Genomic DNA, 26,055 nt, shown 5'->3' with positions numbered 1-26,055 from the left:
CCCCAACAGGTTTGGTTTCCCTCCTTCACGCCGATTAAGGGCGACTTCAAAGGTCCGCGAGACAAACAGCTGTTGGGGTGAAAGGAAAGAAGACAGAAAATAAGAGGAGGGGGGTAAATTATCCAGTGGATGAAATGAGGAAGTGAAAGGCATGAGCTGTGTGGGGAAATGAGAGTTGAAAAGAAAGGGAGGAAATGAAAATGTAAAAAATATGAGCCAAACCGTGGATGTCCATTCTGTTCTGGACGTTTGCTGCCAAACTGGGCCGACTGTGTGAAGCAGACTGAGCTGAACAGAGACGTCAGAACTGGGTTGTGTCGGGGTTAGAAAAATGAAGCTTTTGGTCCCGGAGCCGAAAGAGGGACAGCCGGCGACCTGCTTGCCGGAAATAGCATCGTGACCGTTTCCAGAACGCCCGCGCTCCCTGGTGCCTTCTTCCCTCACAAATCCCCTCGGTGACGATCCACGCAAACCAAATCTGAAACCGCGAGCGCGCATCTGTCCACGTCCGCCCCGCTCATTATTCTCCGCGTCTCCGTCTCGATCCGTCCTCGGCTTTCCTGCGCACGTTTCATTTGCTGCGTCTTTCTTTTTGGGAACGGCGGTCGTCGCGTCGGGCTGCATCTGGGCCACGCTACCTGGCGCCGTGGCGAAACTGGAGCAGAGCCTACAGGTTAAGTCTCCGAGGAGACCGCCTGACACACTTCGCCATACTTTGTAAGGTGAAAAAAAGACGGCACGGGTGGAAAAGTGAGCCACTGTCTGAACGCCGTCGCTAATGTTCAGCTACGTTCAGTTTATTGTCACGTAAATCTCAACTTCATTCCTTTCAGGCGTGTTTTAAGAGTCCAGTTTTCATCTCGGGCCTTGCTGGATACTTGCTTATTTCTTTTCTTGATCTGTGCCAAATATCTGATGCAAGAAATATGGAGTATTTTTCCCGTCAGAAACCTTTAGTTTCTCCTGCTGCAACGCAGTGAAATGTCAGATGAGTCATTCTGCACTCGAGGATGTTCGCCACCTGCATCCAATAGAAAAAAAAAAAAAGCACATCCAGTTTCACGTTGTGTCGTCGCTGCACCAACAGCATCACCTCTCCTCGTGAATATGAGCTCTGGGTATCGGCTCAAGCTGCTGAGGGTGTGCAGTTAGCTACTGAAAATGCTGTTTTATTATTAAACGTCATAAATATGTAAACACGTTGGATCAAGGCCGCTTTCAAACGAAGTGTAAAGTGAAAAAAAAGAGGATATTAGAGCCACGTTGTGTGAACTTGCCAACAAAACCAATCTGAACTCTCCGATGTGCAAATTCTAAAGTCAATATGTATTTTTCGTAGCTTTTATAGCTTATTCATTCAAAATCGCCAAAGTGAATAATTGCACGACTGAAGCAACACGTGTGCAGATTTCACTTTATTTCAGAGGCCTGCTACAGTAACTCACATGGGTAGAGGTGGAAGTTGAAAAAGAGAAGCAAGAGATATGAATACAAATAGCTGCAAATGTTGTAGCTCTTAACAATTTGAACAGAAGCCAAGTGCAAACTTGCCAAAAGTGCTTGCGTTGTTTAACAAAGTAAAAGTACGAAGTCAACTGCTTTGTCCATCAAAAGTAAAAAAATGTCAGCGTCCTCCAGCACAACTGCAAAAATCCCTGTTGGCTTTACTTTTTAAAGGCTTTAACCTTCATCGGGTTTTTGTGGGACCTTCAGTGGCTGTGACACCAGTGTGTGGGTCTGTTTGTGAGTTGAGAGGAGAAAGTCTTTTGTATGCATTCAGTAATAATAAAGGCATTCACCCCCATCAGAAAAAGATATATTATGATAAATCTGTGGAGCTGCAGGTAGTGAATGCTACTTTTCCTCTACGAATCACTTTCAGTACCCCCCCCCAAAAAAAAAAAAAAAGAATTAAATGCTGTTGTGTGCTCATACCTGCTCAAGGTATTCTGTGTTTGTGTTTGTGTGTTCACCAGGTGGTGTGTGTGGGGTCCATGGCTGAGCTGGAGGAGCTGAGCGGAGTCAAAGTAACTGATCTGCACCGGGAAAGGTGAGTCACCGATCCGCCGCCAAGATTAGCATCCCACCCAGCCGAACGTGACGGCGGGATGCCCTCCGCCTCACAGGCCGTTTGTGTCACAGGAGTCGACATGTTGTGATACATTTTTGATATACTGTCTGGCCGTGTATGCGTGTCGGCGCGCGGGGTTTCACTTTGAATCCACGCTGGTTTCATCTAATGTGACCCGCCTGCCTGACGCAGACGGCTGCTGTGGGACACAGGTCGTTTTACTCTTCCGCCTTCCATCACCTAATTGCCTCGAATCACTCCCATGGAGCTGGCCGTCGTTAAGTGATGCTGGTTGCGTTCTCTACTTTCTCTTAAGATCCTGCGTTTGGATTTTTCTGTTGGGTCTTGAGTATTTCGAAAACAAAATACTAAATCTATTGCAACCTTTCAGAGTTGGGCCACTGTAATAATTTAACCCTACATAATAAGATTAATGATGATTCATCTCTGAAAATGCATTCTCATATGGTTTATTTCCTTTGGGATATTTATTGATTTTTATTTCTTTTTTTACTTTTGCATTGGTTAACGTGGGAAAAAAAATGTATGATAAAGTTTTGTTCTCGATACAAAAGTTGTACCCATCACTTGTAGTTGGCAGACTTAAATCAGGAGAAACGGTAAGTTCCAAAGTGGCAGGCACCAAAGATAATGGCTCTGCCTGCGTAACATTGTGGATACATCTTTTGCATAACAACCTGCAAAAAATGACTCATTAAACTACTCAGAACGCACTCAGCCGTTCTCTCCTTTTGGGAAAAGTTCTGCCGAACACTCCTCATTCATTTTGCCTCCAACGGGGCTCTGAAGAGCAGCAGAGTGCACAATTTCAGGCAGCAAAACAAAATCTCTCACCTTGCTGTGGGTATTTTGTTCCGCGGCCGTTTGAAGTTCCCTATAAAAGCATCTCCAATACTGAGATTTACAATATTTCTTTATTTGCCAATCCGCTCACTTGAACTCACTATAGTTACGAGCATACTCAGTTTTTTTTCCCCCCCCTCACTTCACAGCAGAAACACTGATTTGCTTCCAAAACTGCTTCTGAGCGACTCGGTTAAGTGTAGTAAATTTTTCCACATCCTTGTGTCTGACACTTGTAGCCCACAGCAATAACCCCAGCTCAGTGGGTGTCAGCTCAACATGACACACTGTTCCCCTATGAAAACTTATTTTCAGCAGTGAAAGATTATAAAGTTTTGGACGGCAGCCCGAATGCCTATAGACCCGTGGTTCTCTGTGGAGCACAAAGGCCTAAGAGCCCCCCCCCACGACACCAATATAAACTCAAATAAAGACTTTATTTTCTCACTTTTCTTAACGTTTTTGTTCTTCCTCTCCCGCCTCAGCATCGACAGCATTACGATCCCGTCCCGGTGTGGTAAGGGGGTCCTGCGGAGGGTCACCGAGGTGTTCGACTGCTGGTTCGAGAGCGGCAGCATGCCCTACGCCCAGGTCCACTACCCCTTTGAAAACAGGAAGGAGTTCGAGGACACTTTCCCGGCAGATTTCATCGCTGAGGGCATCGACCAGACCAGAGGATGGTAAAGAGCGAGAGATTGATTGGATGGAATGAAGACAATTTGAAGTGTTCCTGAAAGATTAATTGCAATTAAAAGCTATGAACTATCATTTAAGATTGAAACTGCGTTCTTGCAACCTTCTGACCCCCCCGTGTGTTCTATCTTCGTAGGTTCTACACCCTGCTGGTGCTCTCCACAGCACTGTTTGGCAAGCCGCCCTTCAAGAACGTCATCGTGAACGGACTGGTGCTCGCCAGGTCAGTTCATCGGCTGGACGAACCACTGGCCTCTCCTCTGTCTGAAAACTGCATATTGTTGAAAGAATTCCCAAGAAAAGATCACACGCTTTCCGACGCCATCAGCCTCAAGACTTTTTCGGTCCTTGTCACGACGGGAACGGAGCACAACTGTGCAGTTTTAGAGCGAAGAGGTGCATTTATTGGCGTGCGTGGGACCATTTTCAGCTTCGCAATTGTACACACAGGAGTATTTCCACTGCAGGACAGTGTGTGTTTTGAAATAAACTCCCATTGCGCTTGCTCAAAATAATGACAGGACAGATTTGACAATGGAGGCGTTTGGCTCAGAAAGCATTTGTGATTCTTGTAACCTTATTTTTCAATCGATTTCATGCATTCATGGCGCTGGTTTCTGCTGAATTCCCCACCTTGTTCATCTCGTATGTGTCTTTCCCCTTTACCGTGTTTGTTATTATTTTTTTTTTATTATTGAGGTCTTCTTCCCCCGTAGTCACCTGCTCACTCGGCTCCTCTTAATCTTTCTGCTGCTTCTCTTAATCAGTGCTGTAAGTGTGCCGTAACATTTGGCCCTCAGAGTGGCTCCACCGCAGAGCTGCTTGTCCTCGGCCGCCGGGTCTGAATGCAGCTCTGTGCTCACAGGCCTGCTGACCTGGAAGGGCTCCACTAATTTGAATACCAAGTGGATGTTTTCCAACATGCACCCTTGTGCACACATTCGTGTGTTTGTGTGTGTGTGTTTGTGTGCGTGCATTAATGCCTTTGCTTGTCTCATTCCTGCAGCGATGGACAGAAGATGAGCAAGCGCAAGAAGAACTACCCGGATCCGGCATTGGTGGTGCAGAGCTATGGAGCCGATGCCCTCAGGTCAGCTCTGGGCCTGAATGGAAGCGTGCATGTGTGTGTGAAGTGCTTGTGTGCCAAACTTGCCTTTTGTTATTAGCTGAACCAGTACCTACAATTAAAAAGGCAACGTCCCAGTCGCCGACACTCACACGTACATGCACGTGTCCTTCTTCAGCTACCGTCTCTCCTTTGCCCCGAGCAGTGAGAGTGCTCAGGCCATATGGCCCAATGAATAAACCACTATGCAGTTGCACCATATGCTCACATATACACTGAAGAGTGAGCTACTGGGATAAAGAAGAAAAAAGGGGACAGTCTGTTCCTTCTCAAGTCCCCTGTTTCCTATTTTCTGGTTTTATACTTTGATGTATATTGAATTTTATGAGCTAATTCAAGGAAATCACTAATACAAAGTAAAGTACGTGACACCCAGAGTGTTGTTGTTCTCCAGTCATGTGACAGCCGACTGTTTTCATCTTTGATCGTTCTGTCTATTCTGCATTTTACTTCGAATGTAGCTCGGCAGAGCTGCGATAAGAATTATTCATGTCCGGTTGCATGAAGTTGCATCAGGACTTTATGCGCTTTGAATTAGAAAACCTTTACTACCCGTCACTCTGCTCATGAAAGACTGTTAGGATTTGTTACGTGAATATTGGGATTAAAAAAAAAAAAAAAAAATCCTATTTCGTACCTGATTTATCTCAAATTTTGGATGTGGGATTGGGGTGTGTTGCAGCCAACAAAAGGGAAATCAGGCACAAAATTGCTAGCATACAATCTCGCATCAGGCAGTTTAATCACCAGTTAACCAGTTAACCGAACAAGCATGTCTTTAGTTTGAGCCAGAAAACTGACTACAACTTATTGTGAAATTATTTGTGAAAATATACACATTTTCATCCTATACAATCTGCGCCATAACAAAGAAAAATGTGATGGTTTAAATTTAAAGGTTATTATGGCGCTAACTGAAACGTGTTTGACGCTCCTGATCCAAGCAAACATGCAACTTCTGAATTATGTTAATTTGATTGTTTTAAACTCATGATATTGTTTTTTTTCTTTTATGCAACAATTTTGATTTTGCACATAAATCCACCAACTTCACTCACTTCTCATTCCTTATCTACCTGTTTGTACACTGTTTGTGTGTATTGAGGCCTGTCGGCTGTGAGAAGCTCATATTAACTTGTGCAAACCAGAAATCAATTGCAAATAATATGAATTAATATTAAATATATTTTTATAGTGACAAATAGAAAATGCTTAATAAGAAATCAATAGCCGCTGATCTATAATTCTTGTATTAAAATGCTGAGCCTCACTCGTTTTTGTCCTCCGCCATGATGGAAGTCGTCCATCTCTGCGTTTATGTTATGAACCGCTGGTTGTCATCATCTCCTCTCCACCCGTCTGTAGGCTGTACCTCATCAACTCTCCCGTAGTGCGAGCAGAGAACCTGCGTTTCAAGGAGGAAGGCGTGCGAGACGTGTTGAAGGACGTCTTCTTGCCGTGGTACAACGCCTATCGCTTCCTGGTGCAGAACGTGCAGAGGTTGCAGAAGGTACATTTCCCAGGAACACGAGACGAAAGTCATTCATACAACCGATGGAGTCTTCCGCACGTTATTCTAAGTAGCCACAGCACAATTTCATTATCATAAGCGATTTCTACTAATGTTATTCCTTTACCAATGTGCTTATCACAGGCATAAGGGGAGTTGTTCATTAAATAGATATAAAAGCCGCAGAGCCTCCACTATCGTAAACGTGTCACGAGTTAACGTACATCACTGCAAACTGTGATCCTGCACATTCGATGATTGGGTTGCCTTTTATCTGTGTGCGCTTCAAACATTTGGATAAATAATATTGAGTCGCAGGCTATGACACAATCTCAGCGAGCAGCTTTTTCATTGGCTGCCGCCGCCCGCACGACTTAATCTAAAACAATAAATGAGAATGTCGCCTTAGCGAGCTGCAGATTCACCTCAAAGGGCGGCTCTTGAGTTATTGTTCCTTCTCAGTCTTACACCTGCCAACCTGTGCAAGAGTAATGGCGGCGGTTTGGACATGCAGATGTAGGGGTGTCAGCAGCCAAGTGTTGCTCCATTTCCAGAAAAAAGAACAATATCAATGCGTGCGTATTTCCATTCATTATTCCTATTACGAGTTGGCTCATTGAGATTACCAGTTGTGACGCTAATGTGTCTGTCGAGAGCCTCCTGTCCAAAGTTCTAATGGCGTAAAGTTGGAAGTATTGAGTCGACTCAATAGAAAGTAGTGATTTAAGTCAAACAAAGTAGTGATTTAAATCCACGTCGTGTCTGCAGAAATGCACAATATCGGGGCCTTTAGGGAAACTTGAACTGGAGACTTGGCCAGGCCGCCCACAGTCAACGAGAACCAGAGGCACTTTTAGGTATTTTTTTAATAACACCACTTCTTATAGACATGCAGTAGCACTTCAACTATATTGTGTACCTCTATAAACCAATTTCAGGTCTATTCTCATATAATATTGTATGAAATTCTTCACTGTCTTTTGAGAAGCCTTTAGGTCACTTCATAGCAAACTCCAAAAAAAAAAAACAAAATACTGTGAAATTTATAAAATTGAATTTAGATGATATTGATATGAATTCTTCTGGTTCACCTGGTTTCACCATTTTATAGTAACTACAATGTCAGATGTTCAATTTGAAAACAATGCCTCTTTCCTAAGTGCTTGTCTTGTTGTGCGTCTCAGGAGGAGGACATTCCGTTCTTGTACAATGAAAGCACAGCGAAGCAGAGTGACAACATCATGGACAAGTGGATTCAGTCCTTCACGCAGTCGCTCATCCAGTTCTTCAAGGCTGAGATGGATGGTGAGTCAGAAACGCCACCGTTTCCATCACTTTACTTCACTCGCTCACCTTCCAAACTTTCTCCATCTCTCGTTAGATGAGGAAGACGAACCAAACACTAAACCAGGCTTTTAGCATGAAAATATCTTCTTTTTTGTGACTTTACTCTTTTAACTTACTGTAAATCTATGGAGACTAAGGGAGCAAAGACAATTGATTGATTGGTTTGATGAATTGATTTATATCTCCCAAAAAAGCCAGTTTCTCAAAGTTTGATTACAAATTTGGATCCAAATACACAACCACGATAATTTTGATATTAGGCTTTACTCTGTTTGTAATATAAAGACAATGACGATATGTTGAATTCAATACCTGTTCTTAACATTTTACACCCATTTTACAGCGTTTTCAACACACTGTGATTGGCTGGTACTTTCTGCATTCACTGATTTGATTGGTTAATGTTAATTAGCATGAGAGCTGAAGAGCCAATCAGAGGCAGAGCATGTCATGACGAGGCAAATATCACTAACCCTCAAATGATACTGACATTTTGTGACAATGAGAAAATACTGTATGTACTATAAATATAATAAAAAAGAATAAAAAATTTTTAAAAAGTCAAAAATCGATCACATATTCGCGCCTCCATGGAGCCCTACACCACTGCATAGCAAAATAATATATACACAGAAAAAAAATCCAGGTTCTAAATGCTATATTAATATCCGAAGCCTAATATTGGCACAGATCACGTCTCCCTCGTCACGCTCCGGTTCCTTGCTGCCATCTAAATTGTTTGGAATGCAGCATCGAACAGCTTGTTAGGAACAACGTCCAGCCGCTGTTATTCCCCCGGCATGTTTACTAAATCTCTTGACATGTGACCGGCTCAGTCCAGTGCCTGTGGATCACATCCAGCGTGTTCCTCTCGCCACCGAGGCTCTTTGCTGTTCTTATACGCAAAGCTGCACAAAACTGGAATCCCAACGACGACGAGACAAAATTCACATTTCTCTTCTATTCGGACCACTCCGGGATGTTTCCACAACAGCAGTCGTTATTGGCAAAAAAGAAAGAACAGTGTGTGTCTCAAGATATATTCGAACACGCGGCTCATCTGTGACATGTTTCGTCTCCTGCAGCGTACAGACTGTACACCGTCGTTCCTCGCCTGGTCAAGTTTGTGGACATGCTCACCAACTGGTACGTCAGGACCAACCGGAGACGCCTAAAGGTGAGATTGCCGCCGCTTTGATTTGAAAGCGTCAAACAAAGTAGCAGATTTAAGCCTCAGTTGTAAAAACGGAAAACTTTCATTGCCCTTTTGGATGTCCGTTCACACGGCAACAGTGCTCAGAGCCACTAAAATCCATTTTCTTCCCCCGGCGCCGATCCGTAGCGTCGGTCACACGTTAACGACGGAGCAGGTGCATGTAGACAAATATCAGAGTTGGTACCGCATTGGACCGAGGCCTGGCTCGGGTGTGAAGAAATCGCAGTGGGCGCTTTCATACGTCCATAAAACGATTCGCATACGAGTCACTTGTGAGTAAAAAAAAAAAAAAAAAAATCAGAAATGGGAAGCGTTTCCCTGCCGTGTGAACGAGGCCTTCGTCAGTGATTGGCAGGAATCCCAAAGTGTTTTTTTTGTTGTTTTTTCTTTGTCTCTCATCTGTTTATGACTCTACCGTTTTTGGACATTTCTATGCACACTTTTCCGTTTTTGCTGTTCTATGGCTAACGTAATAAGAAGTGTGTGTGTACACGTATGTGCTTGTGTGTGTGTGAACTCTGCAGGGTGAGAGTGGCACTGAGGACTGCCTGTGGGCGCTGGAAACCCTCTTCAGTGTTCTGTTCTCCATGTGCAGGCTGATGGTGAGTCACTTAGTTTCAGTGTGTGTGAGAGAGAGAGAGAGAGAGAGAGAGAGAGAGAGAGAGGTTGCGGGGAGAATTTCTTGTTGAAATTTTTTTACTTTAGTGTACATAATAAACAAAGATGTAACACTGATTTGGAAGAGGTTTGTTCGTGTGCCTGCGTGACGATGAATAATGCATTAGCAGTAGGAGTTTTTATTTATAACACGGTGGATACGTTTGCATGCGTGTGGGGTGTGAGGCACGCTGGAAGCCAGTTAGCCTGACCCAGATCAATACGGATCAGATGTGAGATATTCAAATTCGTCGGCTGCAGTTGAAGTAACTGGAAGAGAATCACATTAGAAGTACAACCCCACAATGGCATGATTCTGCTTGAACTTTTCTCATTTGTGAGAGCGGGAAGAAGAAAAAAAAAACATACTTCTGACTTAAAGACTTTTAAATCAAATAAATGTAAATTAAATTCACTGCAGCGCTTTTAATAATTGTCCTCCCTTTTTTATTTCCTCTCATGTTTGTTTCCTTTTATCACTCTTTCCCCCCTCAGGCTCCCTTCACACCCTTCATTACGGAGATGATGTACCAGAATCTGCGTCACCTCATTGACCCCGCCTCCCTGGAAGAGAAGGACACCAGCAGCATCCACTACCTCATGCTGCCCCAAGTCAGGTTGGGAGAGTCCATTCCCGTAAACCCGCTGTGTTAATCAACGCCATGCGACGCAAACGAGCAGCTCTCTGCAGTTCCTCTGGGCTCTGCACGGCCTTTTGGAGATTTGTAGCACGTGCGTTCTGCTCACAACTTTGCTGTCTGAGTTCACTCTCAGTGCATCTCGTCCGCGTCATCCGCGGCTATTTTTAGCAAGCAGAGCTCCAATGAAACAGCCGCCTAATGCCTTAGCAACACGAGCGGCAAGAAATTTGCACATAGCCGGGGAGCAAAATGGATTACTTGGGTGTTGCGTTTTCAAATAGAGCGATTGTGTGAAGGCGGAGAACCAAAAAAGAGCTAAATGAACAATGAGCGTTGGATTTATTCCTCAATTTTGCAGGGAAATGACGGCAGGTCTAAATGGTACAGCAGGGTAAAATGGTCTGTTAAGTTTGGGAATTAATAAAGCAACTATTTGCTGTGAAATCACCTAATAATGGTCATATTGGTTCAGTGTTGTTTCCAGCTCTGTTTGTTATTCCAAGGTTCCCATGTCGCCAAACACTAAGTTATAATGCAAAATGAATACTAATTAATCATTATCGTGATTAATTCCCACATAACTACAAATTGATCCCGGTAATGAGATTGAAGTAGCATTAATGAATCCTTTCAAAATGTAGTAACTGCAGTTATTAATTTCATAATACAGAAATAAGGCAGTGTTATTTGGAAATCAAACCCTTTTTTTGGCAAGTTTGGTGCAGTTTGCTAATAAAACAAATAATAGGTAGATTAGATGGGATAGTCATTATATTCATTCATTGATGAAACACCGCAACAGCGTCTCTCTGACAAAATCGTTTACAGTTTTATTACATTATTGTCAGTTATTGGTTGTTACAGGCCCGTTTACAGGATCTTGAAAATCTGCTAACAGTAATCACACAATTTCAATAGTTGGACCTGACAGGTTTATAAGCACTTTGGAAGGGGAATGAATAAATAATCCTGCTTTTTATGTTTCACTCCATTATTAGATTGCTTTGGCACACAAACGCTCAAACTACTACTGTGGGGTTTCAAAGCATCCGGTCTTGTTTTGTTGAACATGGTGTCGGTGTGGGGTCTGTTTTCACTTCATTTAACATGAACAACGGTACTCGGAGTACTTGAAAGCGCCACTTTTTGAAAACACTTTGAAGCCATGTCCGTTTAAACGAGGGGAAACGCAACAGTGCAACTTCATCATTTGTCCAAACAAACGTCCCTGTACTCCCATTGTTACAAAAACAAAACAACAGCACCCGCTAGTGGCCCGACGCGAAAACCTCAGCATTCCTGCCGTTTCCATGTAAAGCGTACATCGTTTTCAAAACGTTACCATGTGAACTGCTGCGAAACATTTCTAAATGGGACCTAAAGCACAACAATTAAAAAAAATGTATTCTTTAATTTTGTTATGCATATTTAAAAGGGGAAAAAAAAGCAGAAAAACAAGTATACCTGCACAAATACATCTGAATATTGGCGAGTGCGTTCATCCGACTTCTCATAGTAATTGTATGATCAAATATACCGCAGTGTTCTGTTTACGTGACCACACGAATGATGTCAAATCGGCTAAAGATCAGTTTTGAAGCATGCACGTAAAGAGGCTCCCTCTCGGTTCTCAAAATCAGCCCGGATCTATTAAATATCTTTCTACAAAGTTGGTTTTCAACCAACTCAACTCGGCCGTCCTCTTGAAATGGTCATTCTTGCCACATTGCAGCCTGCAGCAAACACGGCAACTTGTGCTGCCGTCTTTTCTCCCAGAATCTCCGCCTCTTTATCTGGAGCCCGCTCAGGTTCAGCCGGAGTGCGTGGCCTTGCCTTACCCCAATCCTAGCACACCCTCGACTCCTGCGAATAGAAGCTTTTGAAGCTCGGCAGTCGGCAGTGGCTTCGGGATCCTTGTCAGCACTCACAACTGCTTTTGTTATTTTTCGCCTTAACCACTCTGTCTCTTAATCCCCGCTGTTCTTCGCCTTCATCTTCCTCTCTGCTGTCTGCTCTATTTCTCTCCCCCCCCGTATTCTTTTTTACTCCATCAGCCACCTCTTTTGTTGTAATTCAGGAAGCCGTCTTCATTTCCATGTTAATTATTGTTATAAGTGTCACATTTCTGTAGATGGTGATAAATTGTCTGCTCGGGTTGTCAAATATAATCTATGGCTCTTTGTTTCTGATAGAAAAGTAAATCTCAGCCGGTCCGTTTTCGTTGTTATACACAGTGTCTTTTTTAGTTTCAAGCGTGAACTCAACTTTGTATTATGAGTTCATAAATTCCTCTCAAACTCAAGCTGGTGCCGTACTCTCATTGGAGAACCACTTCAGCGACTGAAGAGCACAAATATTGCACATTTATTTCTCCAAATGAGTAGTGTCATTTATATAATACCAAACTGCAAACTGCCAGCGTAGGTCGCTTTCCTCATTTCTAAATATCTAACTTAAGCCGTTTAATTAACAAGTGAATGAATTGCTACTCTCTTCTGGCCAGTTGTTACAGTATTTATTCTCATATCTCCATATTTGCTCAACAAAAATGCTTTTGACTGCTCGTGCAAATAGGATTTTAAACCAATTTTCTACCGTTTCTATTTGCAAAAGACCCAAATCTTCAACATTGAATTGTAATGGCCTGTGTATAGTTGTGGACGTCCGTTTACAAGGCGATGTTGCTCGGAGCCACTGAAAACGCTACTTTTTGAGAAAGGTCTTCAAGTTGGAACTTTTTGTAAATGAGGAAAAAACCCCAACTTTAGGAAAAAGCTCACGCTCTGTCAGAAACGCTGCTACTGCACACGTGCATCACGACCGCAGCGAATAGTTCTTCTGCACATGTGCGACGAGATGGACAAAAACGACAACGTTTTCCTCCGCGGTATCGTGACTCCACAGTCCATATTCTCCCGGGACTTGGTACTTTTATTTTGACAGTCAGCGTAAAAACAATCCAACTGGGTCGTCCGTCCACTAGAATGTCCGTGTTCTCCCATGGTTGTTGTTTATAGTGTGTCGTTCTATGTGCGGCAAACTACTGCATTTACACTTGAAACTTTCTATAGATATATATATGGCACCATCTGAGGATCAATCCCAGCATTTCCCCGCTACGGACTTAATATTTTACTCCAAATATGAGTTTTTCACTTTCGCGCTTGTGTCTTTTGTGCACCGTCTTGTTTTGTGTCCGATCATTTTCATAAATTCTAATTACCCACAACTTAATTGCATCATCCTCAACTCCACAGAAAGTTGAGACGTGATTAAATATCCATTGGATTTGGCATCAGGAGTCTTGTGTAACGGTTTGTAAATCTCCCCTGTTGCTTCTTGCGGCCCTCGCTGCCGCCGCTTTATTAGCCGCGTGTCCTTCCTGCTGCCAAGTGGGACGACGTCACCCTCCTCCCAAAGGTCAGCCACCAATCAATGCCCTGGGCACAGCTGCTCCTCAGTCACCTCATCAAATGATTGACTGTCCCCTGCGATCGTCCCGTCTCGTCTCACTCCGGCGCTGTGTGTCCAAGGCCTGAGGAAAAAATGAACACGCATACAGTGTCTGCAGACGGTCGGGGACGGATAACGCTGCTATTTACGCCCGATTATCGGCGGCTGCGCAGCTTTGATTTGAATTCCGAGGTTGAAGTCTCGGCGCAGCTTTTTGCTGGAGGTTCCCTCACTAAAATAAGTCCAACTGTTGCTTCTGAGCTCTCGGAAGAATCCACCTCGCTGCAAAATTGTGTCCAAAAATGCTTTTTTTTTTTTTGCTATAGAAAGGGACTGAAGCTAATAATATAGCTCCAACCCAAACCTTGCAAGCTCCAGTCGGGGTATAAAAGTGTACGAGTGTATTCCCTCCTAGTAACACAGCGACGGTGTTAATTTCTTTCCCCATGCGTCTGTCTTCCAGGGAGCGTGTGATTGACAAGCGTATTGAGAGCGCCGTCACACAGATGCAGTCGGTGATCGAGCTGGGCAGAGTGATCCGAGACAGGAAGACGCTGCCCGTCAAGGTATTTCACCAACTTTACACCATTGTTTCACACGCCGCAGTCATCACAGGGACGGGGGGGAAAAATGCAATAGAAAAGTAAACAAATGGTCCTTATTTGTGATTTATTCAGTAATCGTCATGTTATTCCGTGTTCCAGAGAGCCTTTCTACAAGGTTAAATAAAACTTTATTTTTCAAATGACTTATTCAATGACTATTAAGGTTGGTAAATCAGATGATTAATTGAATTTCAATTAGCCGTAAGTCTTAAGTTCACAATGAACTTGTATATTTAGCCTGTGTGGAAGAGCGTCTATCCGGGATCTGCGTGTACCTTTGACACCCCGTGTTCTTAACTCAACATCTATATCATGCAAAATCTAAAAACACTGTTTGCTTGGTTTGCGTTTCAGTACCCCTTGAAGGAAGTGGTTGTGATTCATCAGGACCCAGAAGCCTTAAAAGACATCCAGTCGCTGCAGAAATACATCCTGGAAGTAAGTCAAATCACTGTCGGGTTATCTCTTCGCTTCTTTCCTTCTCACAAGATAAAGCAGAAAATGGGATTTCCGTGCGGTCTTGAAGTCGTCTCGCCGAGGTGGTTAATTGGACGTAACTTGAATTTTTATTTATTTATTTCTTATTAGTGTTTCCCTCAAATCTGTTTTTTCCGGGCTTTAATCGGCACCATTGGACCCGAGACTCACAGAGAGCGTCCCAGAGAATATGCATAAAGCTCCGTCACTGACTTCATGGGCTGGTATCGCGAGTTGTAATCGAAATTTCTCCTCTCGTCTCGTGTGCTTCGGAATAAAAAAAAAAAGAACATTTCACGTAGCATCTTACCCATTTGCAGCAGTCATCAAATCCTGCGCTGATAGGAGCACGGTTCATGTTTTTTTTCCACTGCAGTGACAGCAGCGAGCCTCATCTTTCAGTAAATATCCTCCACGCAGGTTGTGATATTAATGTCTTGATTTTCTGCCTGCACATGTACTCGGTTCCCTGTATGATGAGTTTTCATGTAATGGAGGACAGAATCTCTTTTTATCAGATTGAATTAGCTTTTTGTTTTTTGTTCTTCTTCAAAATTCTATTATGTACCTCACTGAGACGAAAGGAATCACTGGTGCAACTCCCAAACAATCGTGTTGAAGAGCCCTGACATAACTTTAAAGTTAACACAGTGGAAGCCCGTCTGTTGCCCCCTTCCACGGGATCCTCCAAGCTTTATCTTAGTTAAAGCCACTTCTTATCTATCACAGTTTCATTTCTGGCGAAGGAAGCGTTTAACCTTGCCAGCCTCCAGCCTCCCGGCAGTAAACAAGCTTTTATTTGATCAGAATTGAGAGCAGTTAAGTCTTTGGCGGTCCAGCAGGGTAAAGGAAGAATCTCCCATCTCCGTGTGTGAAGTCGTTTTTACTTTAGCCACATCGGGTCTGCACACAATTTATACCTGTACCTCGCCTGTTATTATTATTTCTCCGTATATTTATCAATATCTTGTGTCATCTGCTTGAATTTGTTAATTAAAAAAAATCAATGTTTTATTGAAACACTTAAAATTTGTCCAAATAAATAACAAGGTTATGCAGTTTTTTAATCATCCTGACTTTTTAAATTCAAACTCAATAGGCACATAATTAGTAAGTACTATATTTTACTGAGTAAATACTGTAGTAGCATTTTATTATCAGTGAATTTTAGTGGTCCTGGAGGTATGTACTTATACATATTGATATACAAGTTGTGTGACCAGCAGAATTTATTTTGTGAAATCAGTTCAGTGATTTGATTTAAAATAAGACATAAAAAACCCGTGTTTAATCAGCCTGCGCTGTCTTTAAGTTTATTACCCAGAGTTACATCACGTTTGACTGAATAAACTACAGATGACCTGCTGATTTCACTGTTAAATAGTTTCTGGTGGGGATGACAAGTTTTGAACTTTTTTTGCGAGATTGTAGACTTTTTTCATTCAAAATGTTCTTTTTCTGGATTTTTAATTTTTTTTTAATTAGAATATAAAAATTGCTGGTATGTATATTTTGAGAAATGGCATGTTTGTGTGTCATTCACGTTTTCTAAAGACCCAGAGTGCATGGTGAGTTGTGTGTATTTTTGTAGTTTACCTAGTGAACTCAAAGTGCTCTGCAATCCCAAAAATTATTAACTTAAAACTTGAGTTTAGTTATTTAACCATGCAAGTGCTTTTTTTTTTTTTTTTTTTTTTTTTGCCTGAAGCCAGTGTTTGAACTCCCACAGCACTAAACCACACTTCATGGTAAAACAAACACATTACCTCGACTCCGAATACCCGCAGGAGTTTTTCCATCGTATGCAACTTTTGCTTAAACACTAATAAAAACTCAAACTGAAACGTATATTAGCTTTTCCGAACACAAGCTGTAAATTTCCAATTCAACTCATAGACTTCTCTCCTGATCATTTTTAATTTAATAGTCATCGATTTATGCACAATTAAAAAAATCTTTTTTTTCTTTCATTTATTTCAGTAGTAGGTTTTTTTTTTATTTCCTTCTTTATAACTAATACCTGATATTTGTCTGCTATCTGTTATTTTCTGACTCAGATATTATTTTGTTATTCAGCTGGTTTGACTGTCACACTCTTGTGCTCATAAGTTTACATACCCTGGTGGAATTTGTGATTTCCGAGCCATGTTTTAGAGAGTATGAATGAAAACACTTAACTTTGACCAGCAGTTGGGTAAAGCCAATTATTATCAGACATCTGTGTTTTCACCGTTTGACTCATAATGTCAACAGAATCTACCCCACTTACTAAATCAGTGTCGTTATCCTGATTGCCTGAACTCATTCACCACATAATACAAACTGGTGGTTAAATAAATGTATTTATTGCACTTGTTTAACCATTTCTGGCCCACGCCTCACACGTTTGACCACCTCTGCTACAGAGACGGCGGGAAAACAAGTGTTTATTTGATGTTTTGCGTCATGTTTCTCGTCCAGTATCTACTTTAAATCTAAATTTGACTCGCAGTGCTTCGGACTCTGTGCCGAACCTGCACACGCAGGTCAAGCTCAGACAAAGATGGACGACGGCGTCTCCGATTATTAACGACGCTGCAAGACAGTGGCCGTGCTCTCCCCTAAGGCGCAGTGTGCCACTATTTCTCATCCCCCAGGAGCTCAATGTGCGACAGTTGACACTGTCAACGGACAAGGACAAGTACGGCATCCGCCTGAGGGCCGAGCCGGACCACATGGTGCTGGGCAAGAGACTGAAGGGGGCCTTCAAGGCCGTCACCGCCTCCATCAAGGACCTGAGCAGCGAGCAGCTCGAGGCCTTCCAGAAGACGGGTAATTACTGTGTGCCGAAAGGCTTACCAACTTCTCCATGCAAATCTTAAAATCACACAAGTGTCAGCTCTGTAAATACACAACTTCGCAGACTCATTTTTCCGCTTATGCTTCTTGACCTGATGTCGTTTTTGTCCAGGTCCGGGAGTGTAAACATGCAAACTGCTGCACAGGCATGCAGTTTATTCTAAGAATGTAAAAAAAACCTCATTGTGAACGTATAATTGGAGGCGGGGGGGGGGGGGGGGGGGGCAGGGATCAAAGCTGTGCAAAGGTATCTTGTCTCTCCAATTAGAGAGAGACGAGGAGTCTCTGGGGAGGGAAGCAGCCCAGGTCAGCTGGGCTGTGGGAACTCAACGTTTCCAATCATTTGGATGTTTGAAGTCCAACCAATTGGGGTTGGGGGGGGGGGGGGGGGGGGGGGGGTGATGGAGAGAAAAAGATTGATGTGGGAGAGAGGCGGAGGACGGGAATGTGCACAGAACCACAAATTTACAATTCACAGTATTTAAATTGGAAGGAATATGTGACGTTTGACTGTATTTGACGTGTAATGCAACACTTTTTGTTTTTAAGATTTTAGTTTAAAAAAAAAAAAATTGGGACTCACCGCGGACTCAAAGAACCTCGTTTAGATTGGGTTTCCTCACCTGTACCTCAGGTCCCATTATTTTGGCGAGGCTGATGGGAGAGGATGCGGCGAAGTGGCGAGACGCAGGGAGGGACACTGGAGATCAGAAGTGTGGAAATCTCTTGATTAGAGTGAAACTGAGTGACTGTTTCACCCAGCCTCTGGCTGTGCAGAACTGAAGGAGGACAGGAGAACACGGTCATGGTTTTTAGGCAGAACACAGACGTGGGTAATTGCCGCCATGGGCGAAAGTGGAGATATGAACCTTGAATAGATTGAGTCGGGCTCCATTGTTTCTAAGATCTCAGCTGCAGCCAGAAACGCTTCCTGAAGTATGAGCAAGTACTAATCCAGACCCCAGTTGTTTCTCCAAACCTCAGCCTGCATGTGCAAGTTGTAATTGCGTGGAGGGCACTTCATTGTCTCTGCTCATAATTGGACCCTTTTCTAGAAGCTTCCTCGGGAGATCAACCCTGCCGTATAATGACTAATTCCAAACAATCAATCGGCACTTCATTCAAACTTAATTAGTTGGATGATGGAGAACTGAATGGGTTTATCGTCACATTTTCACCAGGCTCTGCAGCCGGCATTGATCCCATCCTAACAGGCCTCAGTAAGCATGATGTACGCCTTATAATCTGCTTTTAAAGGATCCACTTTCCTTTTCCTCCGTGTTTCCAGTTTCTTAGGAACGCAAGCGTTTGTCTACAAATGCTGAGGGATGAATAGAACACTGCATGTTTATCAGCATGTCCAATGTTGATTTAAATAAGACTGAAAAGATGTCATTTATTGTGATTAATTGGCAAAATATGTGGGATTAAATGGACAAATTGGACAACAAGAACAAAAGTCCACAAACTGTTTTTGTAAAATATGTACATTTGTATTTTTTAAATTCAGTCTTTAGCTAATTGGGGGAAAGAAATCTTATTTTTAGGCCAGCGCCTGAATTGCTATTGTTTTTCGCCCATTTATTATTTACTCGTTTTTCTTTCACTCTTGAAAAATTCCCAGATTTGACCCACTAAACTTGCTCCAAAGCTCACCAAATTTGGCACGCTCATCAAGACTGGCGAAAACGATAAGCAAATGTGAAAATTAACACCCAGAGTGCCAAGATGTGCTCTCTTGCGCCACCTAGAAAAACCACAGCAGCCACCAAAAAACACTAAAATGGTGACCACGGCTCGTAGGAATGTCGTAGGGAGATCAAACGGAAACTCAATTGTTCGTCTCATCAAGACCTACAAATCACGTGCCGATACCCCGGACCTAAATCCAACAGGAAGTCTGCAATTTGCCTTTCAAAATAAGATTTTCACCCAAAAAAAGGCCCTCACACAAACAATATCTCCTCTGAGGGCGAAGGTCGTATCGGCTTCAAAATAGTAGGATGGGTTTTTTTTTTATTATTATTATTTCTAGTTTCTTCAATCAATAATTTATAAATTTTTTGCTTTGAATTGAAGGATCCATCGTTGTGGACGGCCATGAGCTTCACGAAGAGGACCTGAGGCTGATCTACGCCTTCGATCAGAATTCTGGCTCAGCTGCTCAGTACGAAGCACACTCTGATTCACAGGTACGCTGGAAACTCCAACCCGACACCGTTTGATGCTCAAGCGTGCCAGAATTTGCACCCTGCGGGGAAATATTCAAAATCGCAAGACAGTTTTGCTGCTTCCCCGTTGAATCATTTCATCGCTTTAATCAGCGGATTCTACGTATTTTAGTGGCAGAATTTTCATCTCTCATCCAGGCAGCGTGGCTTTATCCGTCGCCCTTCACGTGCTTTTGGTCCATGGAAGGAAAACTTGGCACAAAGACACCAGGGAGAGCAACTCCACGCAGGATTGCCCCCGAGCCCAGACTCGAACTGGGGATGCCCTTGTTGTCACACGAGTGCAAGCCACCGTAGCCACCAATACTGTATTAAAATAACAGTGTCTAGTTTTACAGCCATAATTGAGAGATGTAAGTGTCATAGCTGAGTGAGACTATAACTGCTTTTGATATGAAAACGGCACAAAATCTGCTTGTTTTTGTCAAAACAATGTCGTCCTATTTATTGTTTTATGTATTATTGACTAGATTACTTGATTTTAGATTTGTATAATGCCACTCCTTAACGTAATAACTTATTAGATTATTGGCTGAATGTTATTACATCAGTGGCTCAAATATCAAATATGATGGCATGTTATTACATTATTAGTAGTTTATAACATTATTGGTTGTTATAAGCCCCTGGTGTCGAACACATTTTAGTTCGGAGGTCACGTTCCTCCCAATTTCTTCTTGAGTGTAAAATAAGGCCATAATAATTTAAAAGTTTTTACTTGTTGCGGCGCAGAGTGCGCTGGATCATGATGTCTAAACAGTTACAATGGAAAATGACTATAATCTCACCAAAAGTACAATTTTAATGAAATCTTCCCGTGCAGAAGAAATAGCCGCTCCGGTGGCTGTTGCATTAAGCAAGTTTTAACGAAGTCACCCTGGCAAACATGGCTTTGAGGATAATGCTGGTTTCAATAAACTAAACGATGTTTTCTTTGAAATTCTTACAATTTGACCAGATTGGAGCCTCTTGTTTGACCCCCGTCTGGACGAAAGCATTAAGCCCCCGTATAATTTTAAATATATCAGTCATTTCTGAAATCTTTTCATCAAGATGTTTAGGAAAACAAAGTGGAACTATTCTTTTTTTTACAGTAAAAAACATCTGTGTAGTTCCTTCTCAATATAGATGATCATTCCCTTGTTAATACCAGGCGAAATTCACGGAGGCACAAACACTCCTCCTGCACCCCCCCTTCATCTTTTCATTGCTTTATTACCTGCTGTTGTCGGGTAGATTGAGCCGCACGCTGTAATCTAACTGGATCGAGAGAATATGAACGCGGTTCCGCCGCTGCACCAAGCCGCCGCTGCACACTGTAAATACATTTATGTGTCTTTACTGTGAGCGTGATGTATGAAATCATTTCACGGCTAAGTGGAAACCAGCGTGTATGCGTTTCCCTCAGGCCCGCTCTAATCAGTGCCTCTCCAACCGTGCACACACCACACGGCTGCACCTTAATACCAGTTTACTGAGCTGGCTTTTTAATTCTCGCTCGCTCGCACCGACTCTCCAGCTCCCATCTGTCTGTCTCTCTGTTCTCTCGCTCTCTCTCTCTCTCTCTCTCTCTCATATTTGGGCTTCTCCGTCGCTTTTGTGTACTTTCTCTTGTCACCCTGTCATCTCGTTCCCTCCTCCTTCCCGTGGTAAAGTGTTCGGGGCTGGCAGCTGCTCAGCACGACACAATATGGCTCTCATTTCACTTTTAATGATGGAAACCGACAAGAGCATCGGCACTGCTCAAGTTATTATATTTTTTTTTTGCGTATTTATCCTTGATCAGTGTCTATTTGGCTCCTACTTGACTATAGATTTAAAACTCGGTCTAATGTACCTCAATGTCAAGTCAGTTGTTTGGTATTTATCACTTAAACGCCATAGTGAGATGTTCTAATGAGCAGTTTTTTTTTCTATGAGTGGACTATCAGAGTACTAATGTAAACTCGTGATATCAGTCGACGGATAACAATCGTCGTTCACGGCGTGCGAAATTCTGTCTCTCTCTGCCACTATTCTGCATAGTGGTTATGATGGTAGTTACAGGCTGTACGCGAATAGACGGTGAAGGTCGACGTCCATATCGAAATGTTCACGTTAAAGTTGCAGATCCATTTCATCAACTCTCCACTCCGTCTGAAAAGTCAACAGGCTTTACAGATCAAATCTAAAAAAAACCTAATCTTTAACACCCCTGGTTTAAGACGAATTAAAAAAATTTATCATATCGTAAATAAAATGTTAAAGACTTGCAAAAAAGTGAAACTGAATCTCAAACATACTGTGTTTTGTTTTTTTTTAACTCCATATATTAATTTGTGCGATTTGCAGTTTGTTGCAGCCAATTTTATGTACATTTTACAAACTGTGCCAACCTTTTTGGAACGTGGAGGCTTTTTTTATTTCTGATATGAGCTCGTAAAACACGTATTTAAGTCTATTTAATTTAAGTGGGACAAATCAAGAAGCTGGTTAAAAGGCCGCACTACACATGAAGCCCAGTACATGTGAACATGTTCCATTTATGAGCTAAAGCTTGTTGAAAGCGTCACGTCGGTCACACACGGACGTGTTTTACTGATGAGATCTGTTTCGCCGTCTCAGGTCCTGGTGCTGCTGGACGTCTCCCCGGACCAGTCCATGGTGGACGAGGGCGTCGCCAGAGAAGTCATCAACCGCATCCAGAAACTACGCAAGAAGGTGAGGCAGTCAGTTATTTCAGGGTCAGTACCAGCTCTGGACAGGAGAGTGACACGTAGCACACCACCACTGAATCTTGCGATCCAGTGTTTGATGAGTAGAAAGTGACGTCGCCGAAATGCCGCTCGGGTGCCGTCAGGGTGAGCAGAAGTGGAGGGGCGAGCTTGGGCGTGTTTCCAGGAGGCATTTCTTTTACGACTGTGTTGGTTTTTGTTGCCACACCTCATTAACTCTTTATTAAAAAAAAAAAAGGCTGGCAGCATCTCCACCGTTCCCCCCACTTTATTAAGATCACCCACCGCTTGATTATATCGCAGCCCGACAGTGTTGACCGGGAATATCAAAGTCGTTTTTAGCTCCGAGGTCACATAAAGTCCAGTTAAACTCGAGTTGACCTGTACAATGATGACATGATAACATAAGGAGTTTACAACTTGTTTAGGTTTTTTTCCCCGCAAAAAAATGCAATATGCTTTTGACAAAAACAATAAAAACATGTATATCCAGCTCATCCAGTGCTTCTTGGAATCAGAGTATGTGTTTTAGCTGGTCACAATCCAGAGGATAAAAAGAAATCGATTCTGATACAAAGCGATGGAGGAGATTAAACTTGTGCATTTTTTTTTTTTGTCATGGAGCTCTACTGCATTGTAAATGTGTTTTAGTTTTTTTTTGGGGGACAACAGTGGGGGAGGAGGCGAGCGCTTGGAGGTGGATCCAAAATGCCTGAAGTGCTCAAATCCTCTTATTTAAAGTACAAAGGAGAAAAGTGAGGAAAGAAATCAAAATTCAGCTGCAGAATATTTTTACATATGGAATACAATAAAAAAAAGGTCCCCATCTTCATCATCATCCATCCTGTTTATCCAAGGATGCACAGCAGTGGAAGGTGGAGGGAATGTGGATTTAACACATTGAATGTTGAAAACTTCTTACATTAATGACACATTTGCATCATTTCAACATTTATAGGAAAATATGGAGTGTCAAAAAATAGATGCCTTCAAATCCTGTGGTCAGAAAGCACAAAGTTCCTGCAGTTGAAATGCAGCCTCTGTCAGAGAGTGAGGCCAGAAACTTTAATGAATTGCTTATATTTGTTGTTTCCTTATGTGTGTGTCGTCGCCCCCCCCCCCCCCCCCCCCCCCCCTTCCTCTTTATGTCCCATGCTATTGTCGGGGCAGTTTTTGAAATCTTTCCACTGCAGCGTCACAGTTAGAGGTTTCTCCATCATAAGGCAGGCTTAATGGAAGCTTAATTACAGTCTGGCCCCTTTCAGATTCTAATGTTGGAGCTTTGAAGTGGTCTGGGGAGTAAAGACGGATTAGCCAACAGCCCCTTGTTTTTACAAGCAACAAACAGTTTTTTCCATCCTCCCCCTATAGCGGCGGTGTGCACTGGCTCCCGGCCAGGCTAAATTCCTCCAGTTATTTCAAACTGAGATCTGTCAGGAATTTCCACCCTGCGGATGGGAATTAAATTATTATTATTATTATTTTTTTTTTAAACAATTCTCCTACATGTTCGGTAGTAGTTTGTGGGTGTGCACGTGTTCTCACTGCTTGCGTGGGATGGCGGGGTTGAGAAACGAGGGTCAGCGTTTCCTTTTCTTCTTTTTAAATAGACTCAAGATCTCTGTAGCTTTATCTTCCCGGCACAAATACGGACGCCGCGTACGAGCCCCATCCAGCTGGGGTCAGTACCTTGACTCGGAAAAGCCTATAAACCTTCCCGCATTGATTGACTGCTCCTCGGTATCTAGCCGGCGATATTCCTCCGCCCTTGAGCCACACTCTGCAATTGGGGTGCATTTGTGAGCTCGTGCGTGTAATACACAGTCGTGTGTGCGTTGTGTGTGTCTGTGTGTGTGAGTGTGTGTGTGGGGCTGCAGATTAGAATGAGATCAATGTGTTTGAATGTGTCAAGGTTAGTGGATGATGCCCAGTGCCAAAATAGATGGGCTTGCATTCAGTGGGAATGGTTCCTTGTTCTATTCTTTGTTCCTGTAGTCTTTTTTTTCTTCTTATTTATTATTTCGTCTTGCTTTTTAATCTTGTCCCTCTCTGCCTGTGCTTTTGTTATTGTCACACAATTCTCAGTCTTGAAGATCAAACAAAAAAGAATTCACCGTGTCATGATTGTTATTCTTTGTCTCCCCATTTGTGGATGTTGTGAGAATCTTATCGATGCAGTGTAGGTTTACATTTCTTAAATCCTCCTTGGTGTCGGATAGACTTTAAGAAAAAAAATTGAAAGACTTATTCCCGCAAAATGCTGCATTTGATATTTGATTGCATTAAAAAAAATGCTCTGCCCACCTCTCGTCTTAGGGACGCTTGGTGCCGTCGGATGAGATAACGGTGTACTACCGCTGTCAGCCAGAGGGGGAGTACCTGCACTCGGTGATCCAGGCTCACAGGGAGTTCATCCTGGCGACCACCAAGGCGCCACTCCTGCCCTTCCCCGTGCCAAAGACGGCCAGCACCATCATCGAGGAGAAGACCCAGGTGTGAAAGGACACGTTCAGGCCACAGTGTGTTGTGTGACATTGTTTGTAATGGAAAATGTGAAAGTCACTCTGTCGCTCCCCTTAAAAGTTAAAAGGCTTTTTCCCCTTGGGGATATTACAAACAATAGATACGTTTCTGTCTTTGAATAATGTGATTTTTAAGTCTGCTTTTATACATTTGTTTGTTGCAGCTGAAGGCCTCAGACTTGGAGTTGACCATCGTAAAAGGATCTTCGGCGCCGCTGGCTCCCCTAAACGGACCCGCTTGCACTTATGTCAATCTCAGGGTGAAAGTCAACGACAAGCAACAAGGTAGAACCCGCGAAGAGGACATTCGGTGTCTTACAACATCAATACAATACTGTTTTACATGTCTGGGGTGGTTATATTTGCACCGATCATTGACACATTGACAGGTGTACACACACTTTTCTCCACAACACAAAGTATTTGCACTCCTGCTTGTTTATTGTAAGTTCAGTTACTCAGAATTGACTTGAGGAACTGTTTGCCTGGTGATGTTTGACTGGTCCCCCCCCCCCCCCCCCACAGAGGGGGTGGTGCTGCTGGAGAACCCCAAGGGAGACAACAGAGCCGACTTTGTCCAGCTGAGGAAAGTGTGCAGCAGCGTCTTCGGAACCGACGACGCCCAGCTCAGGTTCTTCAGTGGCGGCACTGGTGAGACGCTTCAGAGAACCCTCGCCTTTTCTCCTGCTGCCAGTGGAAGTACTTCATTATCGTCCCAATAGAAGCACTGGTTTTCCAGTTTTCCAACAAGTACATAAAATGTTCATAAACATCCTTGAATGAGTAGTTTTTAGTCAATTTGCTTGCAGGATGGTGAAAACTCGCATTTGAGATTCAGTGTGATGTGAAGTGTTGACCCGCCGTCCTTTCATTGCCATTTTTCCACCAACTTTCTTTACATTTTGAAACCACAGCAGCCAGTTTGTGGGTCCTGTTGACATTCGTTCGTCGTACTACAAACTGCAGATTTGTTTTCATGAATTGTAATGAAAAATATAAATCCACATTTTGTGGTGTCCTTGTAAAATGATCCTCGACTTACACCCGTGTTTTTTTATTTCTAGAGTTGAGCAGCAAAGCAGACCTTCAG

At 42.9% G+C, this 26,055-nt stretch overlaps 1 protein-coding gene across 1 annotated transcript in view; it reads left to right on the top strand.

Annotated features, from left to right (window-relative positions):
• iars1 (isoleucyl-tRNA synthetase 1) overlaps positions 1-26,055 on the top strand; it is a gene marked incomplete at its 3' end in the record, with an annotated part of 56,879 nt that overhangs the window by 30,318 nt on the left and 506 nt on the right. The window contains exons 15-32 of the mRNA XM_080495337.1: positions 1,977-2,050; positions 3,421-3,615; positions 3,765-3,851; positions 4,635-4,718; positions 6,120-6,264; positions 7,449-7,569; positions 8,697-8,788; positions 9,352-9,429; positions 9,980-10,101; positions 14,042-14,144; positions 14,538-14,621; positions 17,297-17,471; positions 19,578-19,690; positions 22,334-22,429; positions 24,760-24,936; positions 25,130-25,250; positions 25,491-25,616; positions 26,030-26,053. Of these exons, the coding sequence (XP_080351463.1) occupies positions 1,977-2,050; positions 3,421-3,615; positions 3,765-3,851; positions 4,635-4,718; positions 6,120-6,264; positions 7,449-7,569; positions 8,697-8,788; positions 9,352-9,429; positions 9,980-10,101; positions 14,042-14,144; positions 14,538-14,621; positions 17,297-17,471; positions 19,578-19,690; positions 22,334-22,429; positions 24,760-24,936; positions 25,130-25,250; positions 25,491-25,616; positions 26,030-26,053 (2,017 nt within the window). The remainder of the gene's footprint in view (positions 1-1,976; positions 2,051-3,420; positions 3,616-3,764; positions 3,852-4,634; positions 4,719-6,119; positions 6,265-7,448; positions 7,570-8,696; positions 8,789-9,351; positions 9,430-9,979; positions 10,102-14,041; positions 14,145-14,537; positions 14,622-17,296; positions 17,472-19,577; positions 19,691-22,333; positions 22,430-24,759; positions 24,937-25,129; positions 25,251-25,490; positions 25,617-26,029; positions 26,054-26,055) is intronic.

This window comes from Blennius ocellaris, assembly GCF_963422515.1.
Source record: "Blennius ocellaris genome assembly, chromosome: 4".
Taxonomy (NCBI): domain Eukaryota; kingdom Metazoa; phylum Chordata; class Actinopteri; order Blenniiformes; family Blenniidae; genus Blennius; species Blennius ocellaris.
Note: the sequence above shows the minus strand (reverse complement) of the source record. Positions and strands in the feature narration are given on the sequence as shown.